Source organism: Cherax quadricarinatus, chromosome 19 (genome assembly GCF_038502225.1).
Source record: "Cherax quadricarinatus isolate ZL_2023a chromosome 19, ASM3850222v1, whole genome shotgun sequence".
Classification (NCBI taxonomy): Eukaryota; Metazoa; Arthropoda; class Malacostraca; order Decapoda; family Parastacidae; genus Cherax; species Cherax quadricarinatus.
The window spans coordinates 36,858,404-36,875,944 of NC_091310.1; the positions used below are offsets into that span (position 1 = coordinate 36,858,404).

General features: G+C 43.5%; 1 protein-coding gene across 4 annotated transcripts in view; it reads left to right on the forward strand.

Annotated features, from left to right (window-relative positions):
• LOC128688312 (A disintegrin and metalloproteinase with thrombospondin motifs adt-1-like) overlaps nt 1–17,541 on the forward strand; it is a 77,786-nt gene that overhangs the window by 13,991 nt on the left and 46,254 nt on the right. For 2 of the 4 annotated variants that reach the window (XM_053776076.2, XM_070086658.1), the window contains exons 2-3: nt 10,741–11,060; nt 12,185–12,345. In XM_053776076.2, coding sequence (XP_053632051.2) covers nt 10,983–11,060; nt 12,185–12,345 — 239 coding nt within the window. In that variant the 5' untranslated portion in view covers nt 10,741–10,982. The remainder of the gene's footprint in view (nt 1–10,740; nt 11,061–12,184; nt 12,346–17,541) is intronic. The other 2 variants (XM_070086659.1, XM_070086660.1) reach the window with 2 other exon arrangements.

Consider the following 17,541-nt stretch of genomic DNA (forward strand, 5'->3'; position numbering starts at 1 on the left):
GTGTGGCTAAAGATTATATTAATGTGTATAAGTGTATGTGTAATTGATAAGCCAAGTGTAGCTAATTATATTAATGTGTATAATAATTTTGCAAAGCCAAAGTGGCTAGGATTTATATTAATGTATTTGTATAATATTAATTTGATAAGACAATTCTGGCCAAGATTTATATCAGTGTATGTGTAATTGATAAGACAAGTGTGGCTAAAGATTAATGTGTATAATATTAATTTGCTATGCCAAATTCTGGCAAGGATTTATTAATTTGTATAATATTAATTTTGATAAGCCAAGGCTGGCTAAAGGTTTGTATTAATGTACATTTAAAATTTATATTATAATTTTTTACATGTAATTGCTGAGCTCAAGTAGCTAGAATTTATTCAAAGGTAAGTTGTATCAGTGTTGTAAGTTGTAATCAGTGTTATTGATTGGGTTGAATTTAATACATTGCATCATGGCTGAAATTGAGGAAATTGATGTAGAAGACAAACATATGGAATATAGAGTAAAGAAAGCATCAATACAGGCTAGAAAAGTTCATGTAACCAAGGCATATAATAAGTGCTTGGAATTAATGAATCAAGAAACTGTGAATACTGATGATTTAAAATTGTATTTAGATGCTTTAGGTAATAGATATGATTCATACAAATTATATTATAACAAATATGAAGGAGATTTGTTAGTAAACTGTGTAGATGAGACTGAAGTAGATCTCATGATTAATCAGTATTATGAATATGAGGAAAAGATTCTTTCTTGTAAAAGTCAGGCCTTGAATAAATTAAAATATGTAAACCAGGCAGTTGGTCAGTCTGCTCCAACAAATAATATGTCTTTGCCAAAACTCCCAGAATTGTGTTTGCCTTTGTTTAATCCTGGAGAAAATTGGGAGGAATTTTGGTCAATTTTTAAAGCAGCTGTGCATGATAGGAGTGACCTAGCCTGTGTAACTAAATTATTTTACCTCAAAGGACAGGTAAGAGGAGATGCTCACATACTAATACAAGCCTTTCCCAATGTAGATGACTCTTACAAGGAAGCAGTTGACTTGTTGAAGGTCACTTACGGTAATATAGAACAAAGTAGGTTGGATCTAGTGAATATCATTGTTAATTTAAAATCTCCAGATCACACTTACAAAGGTTTACAGCAGTTTAGAGTTAAACTGGAGAGCACTCTCAAAACTTTAAGTAATAAATATAATCTGAAGGAATCAGACTGGTTATTGAGTGCCATGGTACAGAATAAATTAAGCTGTAAAACATTTGAATGGGTCTCGAATAAATATCACAAGGGTTATTTTGGTCTGGAGGAAATAAGACTAGGTCTACAAGAATTAATTGTTTAGTTGCAGACCAGCCAACTAACTCATTTTAAAGATGCAACACATAATAACTCTGAGGTATCTGTCAAGTTTCACAAAGGAAAAAATTATCCCAATGGTAATAATCAAAATTCATTTCCTAAAAATAGTTGCATAGGTGCATATCAAGTAGCAAGAATCAGAAATAATGATTCTCCACTAGGTAAGAAGAATAAGTACCCTCCTAAGAGTAGCACAGTTAATAAGAAACCAGTCAGAGAAAAGAGAGATTGTCTTTTCTGCAAGGGTACTCATTTATCTAAGAATTGCAATGCATGCAATTCATGGAATGATAAAATTGAAAGATTGGAGGAACTTGACAGATGTATCAGATGTTTAGGTAATCACAATGTAAAGGATTGCTATGCCAAATTAAACAACTGTTATCAATGTCACAAAGGAAGACACCATATAGTTATGTGTAAGGGTCTATATGATAATGTTGATAATAATGATAATGTTGACAATCCTGACACAACAGTGGCTAATGTAAAAATTACTGCTAATGTTAATAATGATGGTTTTGCTGAAGTAGCCTTACCTGTGTTACAGGTAAAAATTGATGATAAAAGACATAAATCAAAAAATGTAACTGCATTATTAGACCAGGGATCCCAACGTACTTTCATTAAACGTAAATGTCTTGATGGTATGAAAGTACAGATGGGAGATCCTACAACTCTAAAATTATCTGGTTTTCTCTCAGATAAAAGAGCTCAATTGTATGACACTGTTTATGTAACTGTCAGGTTGGGCAATGAGAAAAAATGTGTTAATGCAGTAATTGTAGATAGACTTCCAGAGAAAATATCTACAGTAAACCTGTATTCCCTGGAACGCAGGCGGGAGAGATACATAATTATATACACCTGGAAAATCCTAGAGGGACTAGTACCGAACTTGCACACGAAAATCACTCACTACGAAAGCAAAAGACTTGGCAGACGATGCAACATCCCCCCAATGAAAAGCAGGGGTGTCACTAGCACGTTAAGAGACCATACAATAAGTGTCAGGGGCCCGAGACTGTTCAACTGCCTCCCAGCATACATAAGGGGGATTACCAACAGACCCCTGGCAGTCTTCAAGCTGGCACTGGACAAGCACCTAAAGTCGGTTCCTGACCAGCCGGGCTGTGGCTCGTACGTTGGTTTGCGTACAGCCAGCAGTAACAGCCTGGTTGATCAGGCTCTGATCCACCAGGAGGCCTGGTCACAGACCGGGCCGCGGGGGCGTTGACCCCCGGAACTCTCTCCAGGTAAACTCCAGGTAGGGCTTAGTAAAGCTACAGAAAGACTCTCACATAATGTAAATTTAGCACCTTCTGGTGTAAGTGATGATTCTGTAGGTCCAATAAATATTTTGATAGGTAGTGACTATTATGCCTCCTTTGTAAAGGGTATGGTAAAGAAATGTGGTGTCACCCTTTTGAAGACTGCAGGAGGCCATGTAATGTATGGTAGGATTCCTCGTCATAATAATTCATGACCAGAGGAAACTACAAATACCATAACTGTGTGTCTTACTCATGAAGTTGTACCCCAGTATAATTCTTTCATAGAGGATGGTGTTGAGCCAGTGCATAAATTGTGGGAATTAGACAGCATTGGAATAAATGTAAATGAAGAAAGTCCAGACGATTCTTTTACTCAGGAGCAGTACCTGAGAGATGTAAAATTTGAATCTGGACAATACTGGGTACGACTTCCGTGGAGACTGAACCATCCAGAATTGCCCACTAATTACAGAATGGCATATGGACAATTAAAGGCTGAGCTCCGCGAACTGAGTAAGACACTAGAATTGTTAACTGCCTATAATGATATAATTGCTGAGCAGTTAATTAATAAATTTATAGAAGAGGTACCTCCTGAGCAAGCCAAAATTTATGGTCACTATTTGCCACATCACGGAGTGAAGAAGGATTCTAAGACCACTCCTTTGAGGATTGTGTTTAATTGTAGTGCCAGGAGTAACAAAAATGAACCTAGTTTAAATGACTGATGACGGTCCGTCGTTAACAGAAAAATTAGGAGATATCTTATTAAATTTCAGAGTAAAGAATTATGCCTTTACGGCTGACATAAGTAAAGCTTTCCTAAGAGTGGGTTTACAAGAGGCTGACCGGGATTGTACCCGCTTCTTATGGCCTGAGAATCCTATTGACCCACTTAGCCCTCTGAAAACCTTTCGCTTTAGGAGCGTATTATTTGGTGCTACATCCAGTCCGTTCCTACGTCAAGCGACGATAAATGAACACCTTAAATGTACGGGAAGTCCAATGAGTAAAGTAATGAGCAAACAATTTTAAGTGGACAATTTCCTGGGTGTGACGTCAACTGAAGAGGAACTGTTAATGACTTATGGAGAGGCTAATAAAATAATGCAAAGTGCAAATATGCCTCTGAGAGAACGGAATAGTAATTCGTCCAAACTGAAGGACAAAATAAGTAAAGATTACCCTGGAGACGAAGTGCCAAAATGTAGTAATGTATTGGGTTTAAATTGGGATACTGAGAGAGATTTGTTAATGTTAAGACCTAATAATTACAGTATGCCCAATAAATTAACTAAGAGAGTTTTGCTTGCTGAAGTTTCCAAATGTTTTGATCCACTAGGTTTAGTGTCACCCCTTACTATAAGAGGGAAATTATTAATTCAGGAAGCATGGAAACTTAAATGTGCTTGGGATGAAATTCTACCTGAGGAATTCAATGGAAATAAGTCACTCTGTCTGACTTTTTTGGGTTATCCTAGGTTCTATACACATATGCTGCTATATATGATAATTCTATGTAACTGTATTTGTGTATACCTGAATAAACTTACTTACTTACTTACTAATTGGTGATTATGAAAAAATTCCAATGTTGGAGTTCCCATGCCAGGTGGCCAATCCAAATGGGAAAAATGTACTCCACATTTTTTGTGATGCTTCAAAATTGGCATATGGAGCAGTTGCTTATCTTCAATGTAATAGTGTTATTTCTCTTGTTATGTCTAAGGCTAAAGTGTCTCCAATTAAATCACGCACCTTACCTCAGTTGGAATTAACAGCCATTTATGTAGGTGTCAAATTAGCTAATTATATAAGAAATAAGTTGCAGGAGATAAATATTAGCGACACTGTAATTTGGTCTGATAATGAGGTATCCTTACAATGGATTCGTAATGGAAACAGTAAAATTGTGTACGTACAAAACAGAGTCGCTGAAATTAATCAGATCCAAGAGAAGTATAATAGTTTGGGTCAGCATATGTTAACATTTAATCATATACCTGGTGAGGAGAATCCAGCTGATTTCTTGTCTCGAGGTTTACCTTATGCTAAATTTGTAAATGCTGTATCATGGTTTAAAGGACCGAGCTGGTTGGTAAATAAAGCTAATTGGCCTGTACAAAAGGCGTATATTGCTCCTGTTGAAATTACTGTGACCACTGCTCCAATAGTTTGTCCTCCCTTAGCCATTGATATAAATAGGTATTCTTCTTTACCCAAACTAATCAATGTAACTAAGTTGGTGTTTAAATTTCTAAACAAGATGAATATTTCATTTAAGTTTTCACATCCTCTTGAATATTGGATAAAGAGGGTACAGGAGGAAATCTATGGAAATGAGATTAAATTGTTGATGGAAAGAAAAATTGTGAAAGGTTCCATAATAGAGAAATTGGGGCTGTATTTAGAGAACAATGTAATTAGGTGCAGAGGTAGGTTACAAAATGCTGAATTGGATGATTATGCTAAACACCCTATCTTACTGCCCAAAACTCATCATCTAACAAATTTAATTTTTCTAAATGCCCATAAAAATGTAATGCATGGTGGGGTACAAGATACCTTAAATTGTATTAGGGAAACTTTCTGGATTCCACAAGGATCGCAAAGTGTAAAAAGGGTGATTAAATCTTTTGTAATATGTCGCCGTGTGGATGCCAGATCCTGTATGTACCCAGGTCCTCCACCATTGCCAAAGGAGCATGTACAATTAGTGAAACCATTTGATGTAACAGGTGTAGACTATAGTGGTCCAATAATTTTAACAGGTACTTCAGATGGTGTTCCACTGAAAGTGTATGTTTGTTTGTTCACCTGTACTGCTACTAGGGCAGTTCATTTAGAAGTGGCACAGGACTTGTCTGCAGAACAGTTTATACAGCTGTTTCGAAAATTTGCAGCTAGGAGATCCTGTCCGAGGTTGATGATTTCGGATAATGCCACAAATTGTGTAGCAGGTGCTCAACACTTGATAGAATTAAATAATAGTAACGATGTTCAATCTCTGTTAACCCAGCGAGGGTGTACCTGGAAATTTATTACTCCTAGAGCCCCTTGGCAGGGGGGGCTGTACGAAAGACTGGTAGGCACAGTGAAGAGGTGTCTCCGCAAAGTACTACACCGGAAGAGAATTAATTTGGAAGAATTCCGTGCAGTGTTAGTGGAGGCAGAAAATCGTATAAATAATAGGCCTCTCTCGTACATGAGTGATACACCTGATGGAGATGTATTAACACCTTCTCACCTAATATGTGGAAGGAAATTGGAAGCTGCCCCTGTCTATAGAGATAATCCGGAAGAAAGTGATGAAGATTACAATGATGCGGCAGTGTTGTGTAATAAATTTAAAATGTTAAATAAAGTAATTGATCATTGGTCTAATGTGTGGGGTAAGGAATATCTTCTTACACTACGTGAACACTTTTATGGTGCGACAGAGGCAGTAAATCGACAGACCATTCAACCAGGTGACATTGTGTTAATTGACACTGAACAACATCGAACATTGTGGCCTCTGGGCAAAGTATTGACATTGTATCCAGATGCACAAGGTGTTGTCAGGAATGTCAAAGTTTTGAGTCGTGGCCAGGAAAGTTTATGCACAATTAATAAATTGATTCCCTTGGAATTAATTGTTCAACCAAACGTAAATGAAAATCTGAGGAAAGTAACACGAGTGATATGGAAGATAACGCAGACCAAATGATGCCGGAAGATGAAATCGTAGTAAGACCTACTAGGGGAACAGCCACTCAAGCCAGAACTGGCTGGAATCGTCTCCTCAGATAAGCTCTCTAGATTTGTGCATAATTCTGGCCAGTGTTTTCATAAATTTAGTTAGTGAGGTTTTTCTGAGTATGATACAACTTAATATCCAGTCAAATTGGTGAGTGATATTAAGATATATTTTCCTTCTGTTATTTAATTGTGTATATATATAACCATTTATTATTTTTAATATACAGTCCACAAATTTATATATTTACCAGTAATCCTGGTGTATGTATATTTCATTTAATTAATAGGTCCAGAGCAACTTGTGGTTATGACAGTGGTAGGTATCGAAGGGGGACATTTTTTGCGACCTAGGTGTCCGAAATTCCTACTTGTCTATGTAACATTGATAAATAATAATTATCTTTGTTATCATTTACTGTTATGTACATAATTAGTTACATTCAGATAAATACAATTTTCCACACCTATTATTGTAAGCTGATCCTCTCTTTATATTCATGTAAATAACTCAGTTTACTTAATTCCTATTAAACCGCTTTTTATTGTAACTGATTTTCAAACAGTTGAGTTACTTAGCTGTTCTGTCCTTTAAAGTTATAATCATGACTGATTTCTGCTGTAACTTACTGCTAGGCTTTAAATATTAAGATATTACAAGGACCCCAATGGAAACAAGTAACTTTGACTTTTTTGTGTTATCTTAAGCAATTTATATATTTGATAAACTATGTAAGATAACTGTACCTATATATACCTGTACCTAAATAAACTTACTTATAATACTTAAGAATCTGCCCGAAGTATACATGCAACAAACGCGCATTTAGCGAATCTAAAATTAACTTTTAGGAATACCAGCAAAGAATCATTCTCGACACTACATATTCGTGCAACATATGTCAGCCTCATCTTGGAGTATGCAGTATCATTACTGAACACACACCTGATCAAGCATGTCAAAAACTTGAAAAATGGCAAAGGTTTGCAACGAGACTAGTCCAACACTTATGGGAGTACATATTACTGACACAAGTGACAAGTTGGGAGGCGGGGTCAGGAGCTAAAACTCGACAAATTCCAACACAAATAGGAGATCGCACACACACACACACACACACATACACACACACACACACACACACACACACACACACACACACACACACACACACACACACACACACACTCTGTACGTCAGGCCCATACTGGAGTATGCAGCACCAGTTTGGAACCCACACCTGGTCAAACACGTCAAGAAATTAGAGAAAGTGCAAAGGTTAGTAACAAGGCTGGTTCCAGAATTAAGGGGAATGTCCTATGAAGAAAGGTTAAGGGAAATCGGTCTGACGACACTGGAGGACAGGAGGGTCAGGGGAGACATGATAACGACATACAAAATATTGCGTGAAATAGACAAGGTGGACATAGACAGGATGTTCCAGAGATGGGACACAGAAACAAGGGGTCACAATTGGAATCTGAAGACTCAAATGAGTCAAAGGGATGTTAGGAAGTATTTCTTCAGTCATAGAGTTGTTAGGAAGTGGAATAGTCTGGCAAGCGATGTAGTCGAGGCAGGAACTATACATAGTTTTAATACGAGGTATGATAAAGCTCATGGAGGACCCAGTAGCGGTCAGTGAAGAGGCGGGGACAGGAGCCGAGTCTCGACCCCTGCAACCACAATTAGATGAGCACAATTAGGTGAGTATACTGATCAAGAGAGCGCCGTAGCTGGAATTCAATATCATCAAACAGAAATACATCATTACTGACCTAGAGATGTCAGACTTGTGTGGAGGCGAGCGTCTGGCACAAGAAAAAGACAGTTACATGGAATCACTCCTTTAATTAAAAGTTCCATCACAAAGGTGACGTCCGGAGCGTCCTCTTCACCTTAATGAAACACTGTTGTTGCAGCTGCTCTCAGATATATTCACCACCTGCAGCAGCAGCACAACTAGCAGCAACTGCAGCACCACCACCAACAACAGCAGCAGCAGCAGGAGCAGCAGCAGCAGGAGCAGCAGCAGCAGGAGCAGCAGCAGCAGCAGCAGCGACAGCAAAGGAGCACCAGCAGCAGCACCACCACCACCAGCAACTGCAGAGCAGCAGCAGTAATAGCCCCAACACCTGTTATTAAGACCTCTCATCCCTGTTATCAACTGGTCAAGGGTTCACTCCCAGCTGTACACAAACCAGCTGGCGTTATCACAGTCATCCTTATAATCACATTTACCACTACCTCTTCATCAGAGAACCATCATCCTCTTTTCCCTCTACCATTAACCCTTTTCCCTTCATTAATGTGGGTAGCAGCACTACTCCAACGACCAGGAGCATCATCATTACGGGTCATTACCGCTGTCAACATGGTCATTAGCGCTCCGCCCTTCCTTGCTCAAACCAACTTTACACTCCGCAAACTGCCATTATCATCACCATCACAAATAACCCCACCATTTTCCCCTCCAGGCTTTACCTCCTTCACCCCGACACCCACTGTCTCTTCACCCACTGTCTTACCACCCAATAACCCTCAAACCCCATCTACCCAACCATACACAACGTTGCCCTCACCTCACTTACCCCTACATCATCCCACTGGCTTACTGTCAATTCTACCTCCATTAACCCAACTATCCCCTCACACCAGTTCATTATCTCATCTATACAACCCATTCTGTGTCGTGAAAGCATAACTAGGCTGTGCTCTCATAATATAACTGTAATAAAGAACAGTGCAGCTACACACTGCGGGTGTTCACAGTTTTGCAGAATACCCAAACATTCTCAGCATCTTCTAAATGAAAATTGTTATTATTATTATTATTATTATTATTATTATTATTATTATTATTATTATTATTATTATTATTATTATTATTAGTAGTAGTAGTAGTAGTAGTAGTAGTAGTCGTAGTAGTATAAGGGAGCGCTAAATTTGTAAAGGTCATACAACTCCTGGTGGGTGCTGCCTTCTTCGTGAAGGAGAGAGAAAAGGCAGCTTCTCTGCTCATCATGAGAGGTTTCTTGTTCTGTATGGTGTTGGGATGCTGCCTACTCTCCTGAATTGTGCCTTGGTGTGATTGTAGCCAAAGAGGCTGGTTTCTCTCCTGCCTTTCTTGGACAGCGCCTGATGTTCGTCTCTGCAAGCAGAGGGATAGGACCCTTGAATCCAGATCCCTAATGATGACCTTGGCTACTTCCTTGAAATATGGTTTTGTTCAAGCTTCAAGGATAAAGGCTTTTACTCAATAGCCAAAGAGTGAGGATGTTGCTGGCAGCGCGTTAATCACTGGTGAGGATTCATATTGTTGAGTACCCTATAATCCTTGCTGCTTTTGTCTTAATAGCTGGGTTGGCTGGGTCCTGGCTAACTGTCGAACTCAAATTTTTCTCCCTCCCAGGTCTTGATGTAGTCCCTAGTGACCTGAAGGAGCAGGTTCTAGAAATCAAGACTTCCCTCCTAGGTCTTGTAGTTCCTAGTGACCTGAAGGAGCAGGTTCTAGCGCTCAAGACTCTCCCCTCCCAGGTCTTGTAGTTCCTAGTGACCTAAAGAAGCAGGTCCTTACGATCAACTCTTTCCTCTCCCAGGTCTTGTAGTTCCTAGTGGCCTGAAGGAGCAGGTCCTAACAATCAAGACTCTCCCCTCCCAGGTCTTGACGTATGGCCGTCTGACCTTTGTGTAGACAAGAGCATTGTTACTCCCGGCTGCGTCCCCAGCAAGACTGTCTCCACACTGGAGGACCCCAAAGGGACACCAAGACAATCCCTTACGCTACCCTCGGTTCTCTCTCCCTCCCACCCTCTCTCTCTCTCTCTCTCTCTCTCTCTCTCTCTCTCTCTCTGGTTTGGTTAATGGACAGACGGGAGATGTGCAAAGCCTTTGGAATTCTTTTTTTGCTTCACAATCTTTTGTTTTGAATCTCTTTTATCTCCCTCCCACTTTCCCTCCGTCCCTCCCTCCCACTCTCCATCTCTCCCACTCTCCATCTCTCCCTCTCTCCATCTCTTCTTCTCACAACTCATCTACTGAGAACAACTATCTACTGCCATCTAGATTAAGAAATATGTATTACCTAGACGTCCGAGGCAAGGGTAGTAAAGCAGAAGGTTTTCTCCCCACCCTCCACTCCATGGGGTCACTGCCAGCATCGAACAGGGAGTAGAGGGTAGGGAGAGAACCTTCTTATTATCTTCGCTTCCAACACCCAGATAGTACATGATAATCCAGGGTAATAGAGCTAAACTGACATAAGGTATCATTCAAGTATCATAACTATCATGGCATCACAATTTTTACATAATTTCATGCTTATGGAAGACTGTAATTTGTCCTCTGGTGGTACAGGTGGCGGTGTTAGCTCAGCTGGACGGAAGACACTGACGCAGTTGAAGTGGACGTAAACACACTGGAAAGTCATTTGGTTTTATTGACGCTGCCGATTGAAAAGTTGGCGAAGTTGGCATTACTGACGTAGTCGAAGGGAAAGTTGGCGAAGTTGGCGTTACTGACGTAGCCGAAGGGAAAGTTGGCGAAGACGTTGGCGTTTCTGACGTGATCGAAGAGAAAAGTTGACGTAGTTTGCAGTGATGGGGATACACGAGGGTGAGCTGGTGCTGGTGGTGACGGTGCTGGCAGCCACAGTTGCTGTTCTTACTTCTGACCAGGTGAGTAGCTGACCTGACCAGGTGAGTAGCTGACCTGACCAGGTGAGTAGCTGACCTGACCAGGTGAGTAGCTGACCTGACCAGGTGAGTAGCTGACCTGACCAGGTGAGTAGCTGACCTGACCAGGTGAGTAGATGACCTGACCAGGTGAGTAGCTGACCTGACCAGGTGAGTAGCTGACCTGACCAGGTGAGTAACTGACCTTCCCACAAACTTCTTTTCTCAGACTCTGTACAGGCGAAATTTCTGAAAAAAAAAAATGCTAGACAACTCAAGGTTTTTCTTTTCAGATATTAACATTTTGTTTGATTCTTCCCTTAAAAGAAGCTGAAACAGCAAGTTTGATTACAGTTATGCTAATTTGTGTTTGTACATAACTTAGCCTCCCTAGTCTTCTGACTAGCGAAGTTACATCCCCCCCCCCTTTCCCTTGATCCTATTCTACGTAGCTTCAATGATTAGGTGAGACTCTCAAGCTATCTTTCTCTCCCTCTCTCTCTCTCTTTCCAACCTCTCTTTTCTCTTTCTTCCCCATCCACTCTTTCTCCCTTTCTTCTGTTCTCCCTCTTTCTATCAAGCGAGTCTTCTATTTCCCCAACTCTTCCATCCAAATATCCCCATTACTTTCCTTTACTCCATTATCCTTCCCTGCCATCCTTTTCTATCCCTCATTCCTCCACCCATCTCCTTCCCTTTGATTTAAAATTGTACATGACAATCAGAATTCTTTTATAATTAAGCTTATCAAGTTGAAGAACTATGAAGTGTGAAATAGGAAATTATTACTCTCGTGTGTGTGTGTGAAAATACTTCCGTCCTCTCCCCCCACACGGAGAACTAGCATGAAAACAACCACGGAACGAGTGAGGATTGAACCCATGGAGAGTGAGTCTTAAAACTCTAGGCCAGAGTGTAAGCCACTGGGACAGGTGGCTCTAAGAAGAGTCATCCAACTATGTATATTTCTATTCACCATAGGGAGGTTAGCATGGGCCATCACTGTAACCACAAATGCATGTTTTTACAGATGAGTCTGCCACCAGCGCAGCTGGCGCAGCTGGTGGCAGACTCATACTGCTCTCACTCTCCCCTCACCCCAAACACCCTTCAAACTCTCCCATCAGTCGCAGCAGGAAGTGCCGGAGGTGAGCGAGGAGGTGCAGTGGTCGGAGGCTCTGGTGGAAGTGAATCTGATGCCCAGCCATGCCCACTCTGACGCCTTCGGACATGCCCACATCAGAGGCAACTCCCCCAACAGCTTCCTGAAGGTCACCATGGAGAACAGGTGAGGCAACAGTACTCTTATTTTCACTGATCAAAGTTTTAACAGGAATTCCTCAGAAAGGACCTCAAGTACTTCCCCTCAGGGAGGACCCTCAAGTACTTACCCTCGGGGAGGACCCTCAAGTACTTACCCTCAGGGAGGACCCTCAAGTACTTACCCTCAGGGAGGACCCTCAAGTACTTACCCTCAGGGAGGACCCTCAAGTACTTACCCTCAGGGAGGACCCTCAAGTACTTACCCTCAGGGAGGACCCTCAAGTACTTACCCTCAGGGAGGACCCTCAAGTACTTACCCTCAGGGAGGACCCTCAAGTACTTACCCTCAGGGAGGACCCTCAAGCACTTACCCTCAGGGAGGACCCTCAAGTACTTACCCTCAGGGAGGACCCTCAAGTACTTACCCTCAGGGAGGACCCTCAAGTACTTACCCTCAGGGAGGACCCTCAAGTACTTACCCTCAGGGAGGACCCTCAAGTACTTACCCTCAGGGAGGACCCTCAAGCACTTACCCTCAGGGAGGACCCTCAAGTACTTACTCTCAGGGAGGACCCTCAAGTACTTACCCTCAGGGAGGACCCTCAAGTACTTACCCTCAGGGAGGACCCTCAAGTACTTACTCTCAGGGAGGACCCTCAAGTACTTACCCTCAGGGAGGACCCTCAAGTACTTACCCTCAGGGAGGACCCTCAAGTACTTACCCTCAGGGAGGACCCTCAAGTACTTACCCTCAGGGAGGACCCTCAAGTACTTACCCTCAGGGAGGACCCTCAAGTACTTACCCTCAGGGAGGACCCTCAAGTACTTACCCTCAGGGAGGACCCTCAAGTACTTACCCTCAGGGAGGACCCTCAAGTACTTACCCTCAGGGAGGACCCTCAAGTACTTACCCTCAGGGAGGACCCTCAAGTACTTACCCTCAGGGAGGACCCTCAAGTACTTACCCTCAGGGAGGACCCTCAAGTACTTACCCTCAGGGAGGACCCTCAAGTACTTCCCAGATATTTCCTTTTTCTTCTTCCAACTTTTCATCTTTATTTCGCTCACAACACGAGAATGCCTCATCCAACTGGCTTCAAACCTTCAACACTGATTCTAGGAACAATCTGAATGTGCAGGTGTCCTATGACCCAAGTTGTTGAACACATTCCCAGCCTTCCGGAATGCCTCTGATATCAAACTTGCTAAACCTTGAGCAGCGTACCTGAAAACATTGCAAAAGTTGTCTCCTAACTCGACGTCCACACAGCCAGCACCATCCTGGGAGTCAGTACCATTACTGGACATTACAATAACATCAAAATGAAAGTGGTAATGCTCAGTAAAACCAGAGTGACAGGTTACAGCAGGTGAGAGAGCTTTCGCAATTAGAGGCGGGCAGGAGGAACCATGAATTGGACAGGAGCAAACAAAGTGGGCAGGAGCAAACATGAAGTGGACAGGAGGAACCATGAAGTGGACAGGAGCAAACAAAGTGGACAGGAGCAAACATGAAATGGTCAGAAGCAAACAAAAGTGGGAAGCAGCAAACATGAGCCGTCGGAACTTCAAAAGGCGGGAGGGAAAAGATGCAGGGTATACATGAAGGGCAGGTAAAGTAAGGAATGATAGTAAAGACTAAATACGGAGAGGAAGTGGGTGTAATAAATGAGGATATAAACTAGTAAACCTTAATAATAAGGAGAAATAAAGAGAAGAGGGGAAATGATAACTGTTATGGTATATATATATATATATATATATATATATATATATATATATATATATATATATATATATATATATATATATATATATATATATACTACTAATGTGAGTAGTCACAAAAGCGTTTGGAATTTCTCTATCCTTTCACAGTGGTTGTTTTGCACACACACACACACACATATGTATATATATATATATATATATATATATATATATATATATATATATATATATATATATATATATATATATATATATATATATATATATATATATAAATACGCAACATGGAGCAGGAGAGAAGTGAGAAAAGCCTTTAACTGGTCCCCACGAGAGTCAGTGAGATACTCCCCAGAGCAAATAATGAACATTAATACTGTCTAATAAAAAAAAAGCGGAGATATGGAAGAAGAAATAAAAAAAATGGATGTCGGAGATAGATAATGGGGGTAATGGAGACAGATACAAAGGGCAGACATTGTAACACTTGCCTGAGTAGACTCGGGCTGCAATATAATGAAGAGAAGTTGGAATGAAAAGTCGAGAATAAGTAACGTTATTTCACACAAGAAGCGCACTCTCGTTCAATGTCTCGTCGGGTGAAGGATCAAGTGAACGCAACAATACATAGCCAGAGATAGAAAGGCCAACAGTGAATTGTAATTTCGGTTCTTGTAAACAGACATAAACAGAGGGGAGGGGGGAGTGGGAGAGCAACTTTTTGAGCTACTCAGATATTCCCCCCTCTCCCCCCCCCCCGTGACCTCTGGTATCTAATGTAATAAAGCCAGTAGCAGTAAATAGTAAGACAACGTCAACAGAAAGCAAACAGTAGCTACGGGCTAGGGTAGTCAGTAAAGCTAATGTTTGATGGTGGCAATAAGTTAGAAATAAGCGATTTATGGGTAATTATGGAAGATGTTGATCAAGAGTAAATGTACGGGGTTGTGGAGGGTGAGAATATGAAGGGAAGGAAGGTGGGTCGGTGTCTATTGCAGGTTTTGTCTTCCTAATAAAAGCCAATTTGATCTCAGTTTCTGTAGATAAGGAGGCAGCAGGAAGCATGTAGCAAGAGGAAGAGGCAGGTGGAGTAGAGAGACAATTGTAGCTGCCAAAATCTGGGTAGATAGAGAAAGGGTAGCGGTGTCCTTGCAAAAAGGAATCTGGGAGGGGAGAGGGTGACAGACACAGGAGGCAAGGGACAACACACAGATGTAGTGGAATGTTAGTCACAGAGGAACAAGAGTATGGAAGGGAGTTTTGGTGACTTGGGGAGCTTTGGGTCTTTGTTTCTCCACCCACGTAACCTTCTCCAGCTTCGTCGGAGAAGACTAAATGGGTGGAGAAACATGGAAAAGGTAAAAGGACAAAGGAGTAAGAATTTGAGAAGGTAAAGAGGTAGAAACGTCATAAGCGAAGACTTCACAAGGATTGGACAAAGGGGGGTGACTGTAGGAGAGGAGACAACAGAGACTTGAGGGCGCGGAGTTGCTCTGAAGTGGGAAAGTCGTGGAAATTTTCCTTAGTATTGGAGGCGGGTTAAAGCTACAGAGGATGAGAAACTTGCTCTTTCTTGAGACAACGGATTCTTCGTTCTCTTAAGAAAACCGAGCAACGATGGGAATGTGCAGGATGACCTTCACGGGTAGGACCAGTGGCTGCGAGATGGATTATTATGATCTGCTGCACAGCAGACCGGGCACTCTGCCGGTTATCTAAAATATTTGGCTAGGTGGCCAAAATGCCAGCAATATCTACATTGTTGAGGTGTTGGGAGCAATTCCTGCACTTGTAAGAGTTGACCTGCTATATAAATGGAGACAGGAAGCTGCCGACAGTCATAGTTCAGATTGGAAGTGTTGCTTAGAGAGCGCCTCTGACCTCAGGCTGTGCGGAATGTTTCCACTATGGTGACTGGGAGGATCTGGAATTCAATTTGCCCCTGAATGTCCAAGGTTTCGGGGGTCAACGCCCCCACGGCCCGGTCTGTGACCAGGCCTAGCGGTGGATCAGGGTCTGTTCAACCAAGCTGTTACTGCTGACAGCAAGTGTACTTACGAACCACAGCCCGGCTGGTCAGGTACCGACTTCGGGTGCCTGTCCAGTGCCAGTAAGGCAAGCAGTGACGATGTTTGGAAAGAAAAGAATTTCGTCCAAGAATGTCTCTGAAAAATGGCTTGGAGGGGAGGAAGTTTCTATAGACTCTTGCTTAGTATGGGAGCTAGGAGGGCAGGAACAGAGTGAGGGCCTGCCATCACGGGTCGAGGAGGGCAGCAACAGGGTGAGGGCCTGCCATCACGGGTCGAGGAGGGCAGGAACAGAGTGAGGGCCTGCCATCACGGGTCGAGGAGGGCAGCAACAGGGTGAGGGCCTGCCATCACGGGTCGAGGAGGGCAGCAACAGGGTGAGGGCCTGCCATCACGGGTCGAGGAGGGCAGCAACAGGGTGAGGGCCTGCCATCACGGGTCGAGGAGGGCAGCAACAGGGTGAGGGCCTGCCATCACGGGTCGAGGAGGGCAGCAACAGGATGAGGGCCTGCCATCACGGGTCGAGGAGGGCAGCAACAGGGTGAGGGCCTGCCATCACGGGTCGAGGAGGGCAGCAACAGGGTGAGGGCCTGCCATCACATGTCGAGGAGGGCAGCAACAGGGTGAGGGCCTGCCATCACGGGTCGAGGAGGGCAGCAACAGGATGAGGGCCTGCCATCACGGGTCGAGGAGGGCAGCAACAGGATGAGGGCCTGCCATCACGGGTCGAGGAGGGCAGCAACAGGGTGAGGGCCTGCCATCACGGGTCGAGGAGGGCAGCAACAGGGTGAGGGCCTGCCATCACGGGTCGAGGAGGGCAGCAACAGAGTGAGGGCCTGCCATCACGGGTCAAGGAGGGCAGCAACAGGGTGAGGGCCTGCCATCACGGGTCGAGGAGGGCAGCAACAGGGTGAGGGCCTGCCATCACGGGTCGAGGAGGGCAGCAACAGGGTGAGGGCCTGCCATCACGGGTCGAGGAGGGCAGCAACAGGGTGAGGGCCTGCCATCACGGGTCGAGGAGGGCAGCAACAGGGTGAGGGCCTGCCATCACGGGTCGAGGAGGGCAGCAACAGGGTGAGGGCCTGCCATCACGGGTCGAGGAGGGCAGCAACAGGGTGAGGGCCTGCCATCACGGGTCGAGGAGGGCAGCAACAGGGTGAGGGCCTGCCATCACGGGTCGAGGAGGGCAGCAACAGAGTGAGGGCCTGCCATCACGGGTCGAGGAGGGCAGCAACAGGGTGAGGGCCTGCCATCACGGGTCGAGGAGGGCAGCAACAGGGTGAGGGCCTGCCATCACGGGTCGAGGAGGGCAGCAACAGGGTGAGGGCCTGCCATCACGGGTCGAGGAGGGCAGCAACAGGGTGAGGGCCTGCCATCACGGGTCGAGGAGGGCAGCAACAGAGTGAGGGCCTGCCATCACGGGTCGAGGAGGGCAGCAACAGGATGAGGGCCTGCCATCACGGGTC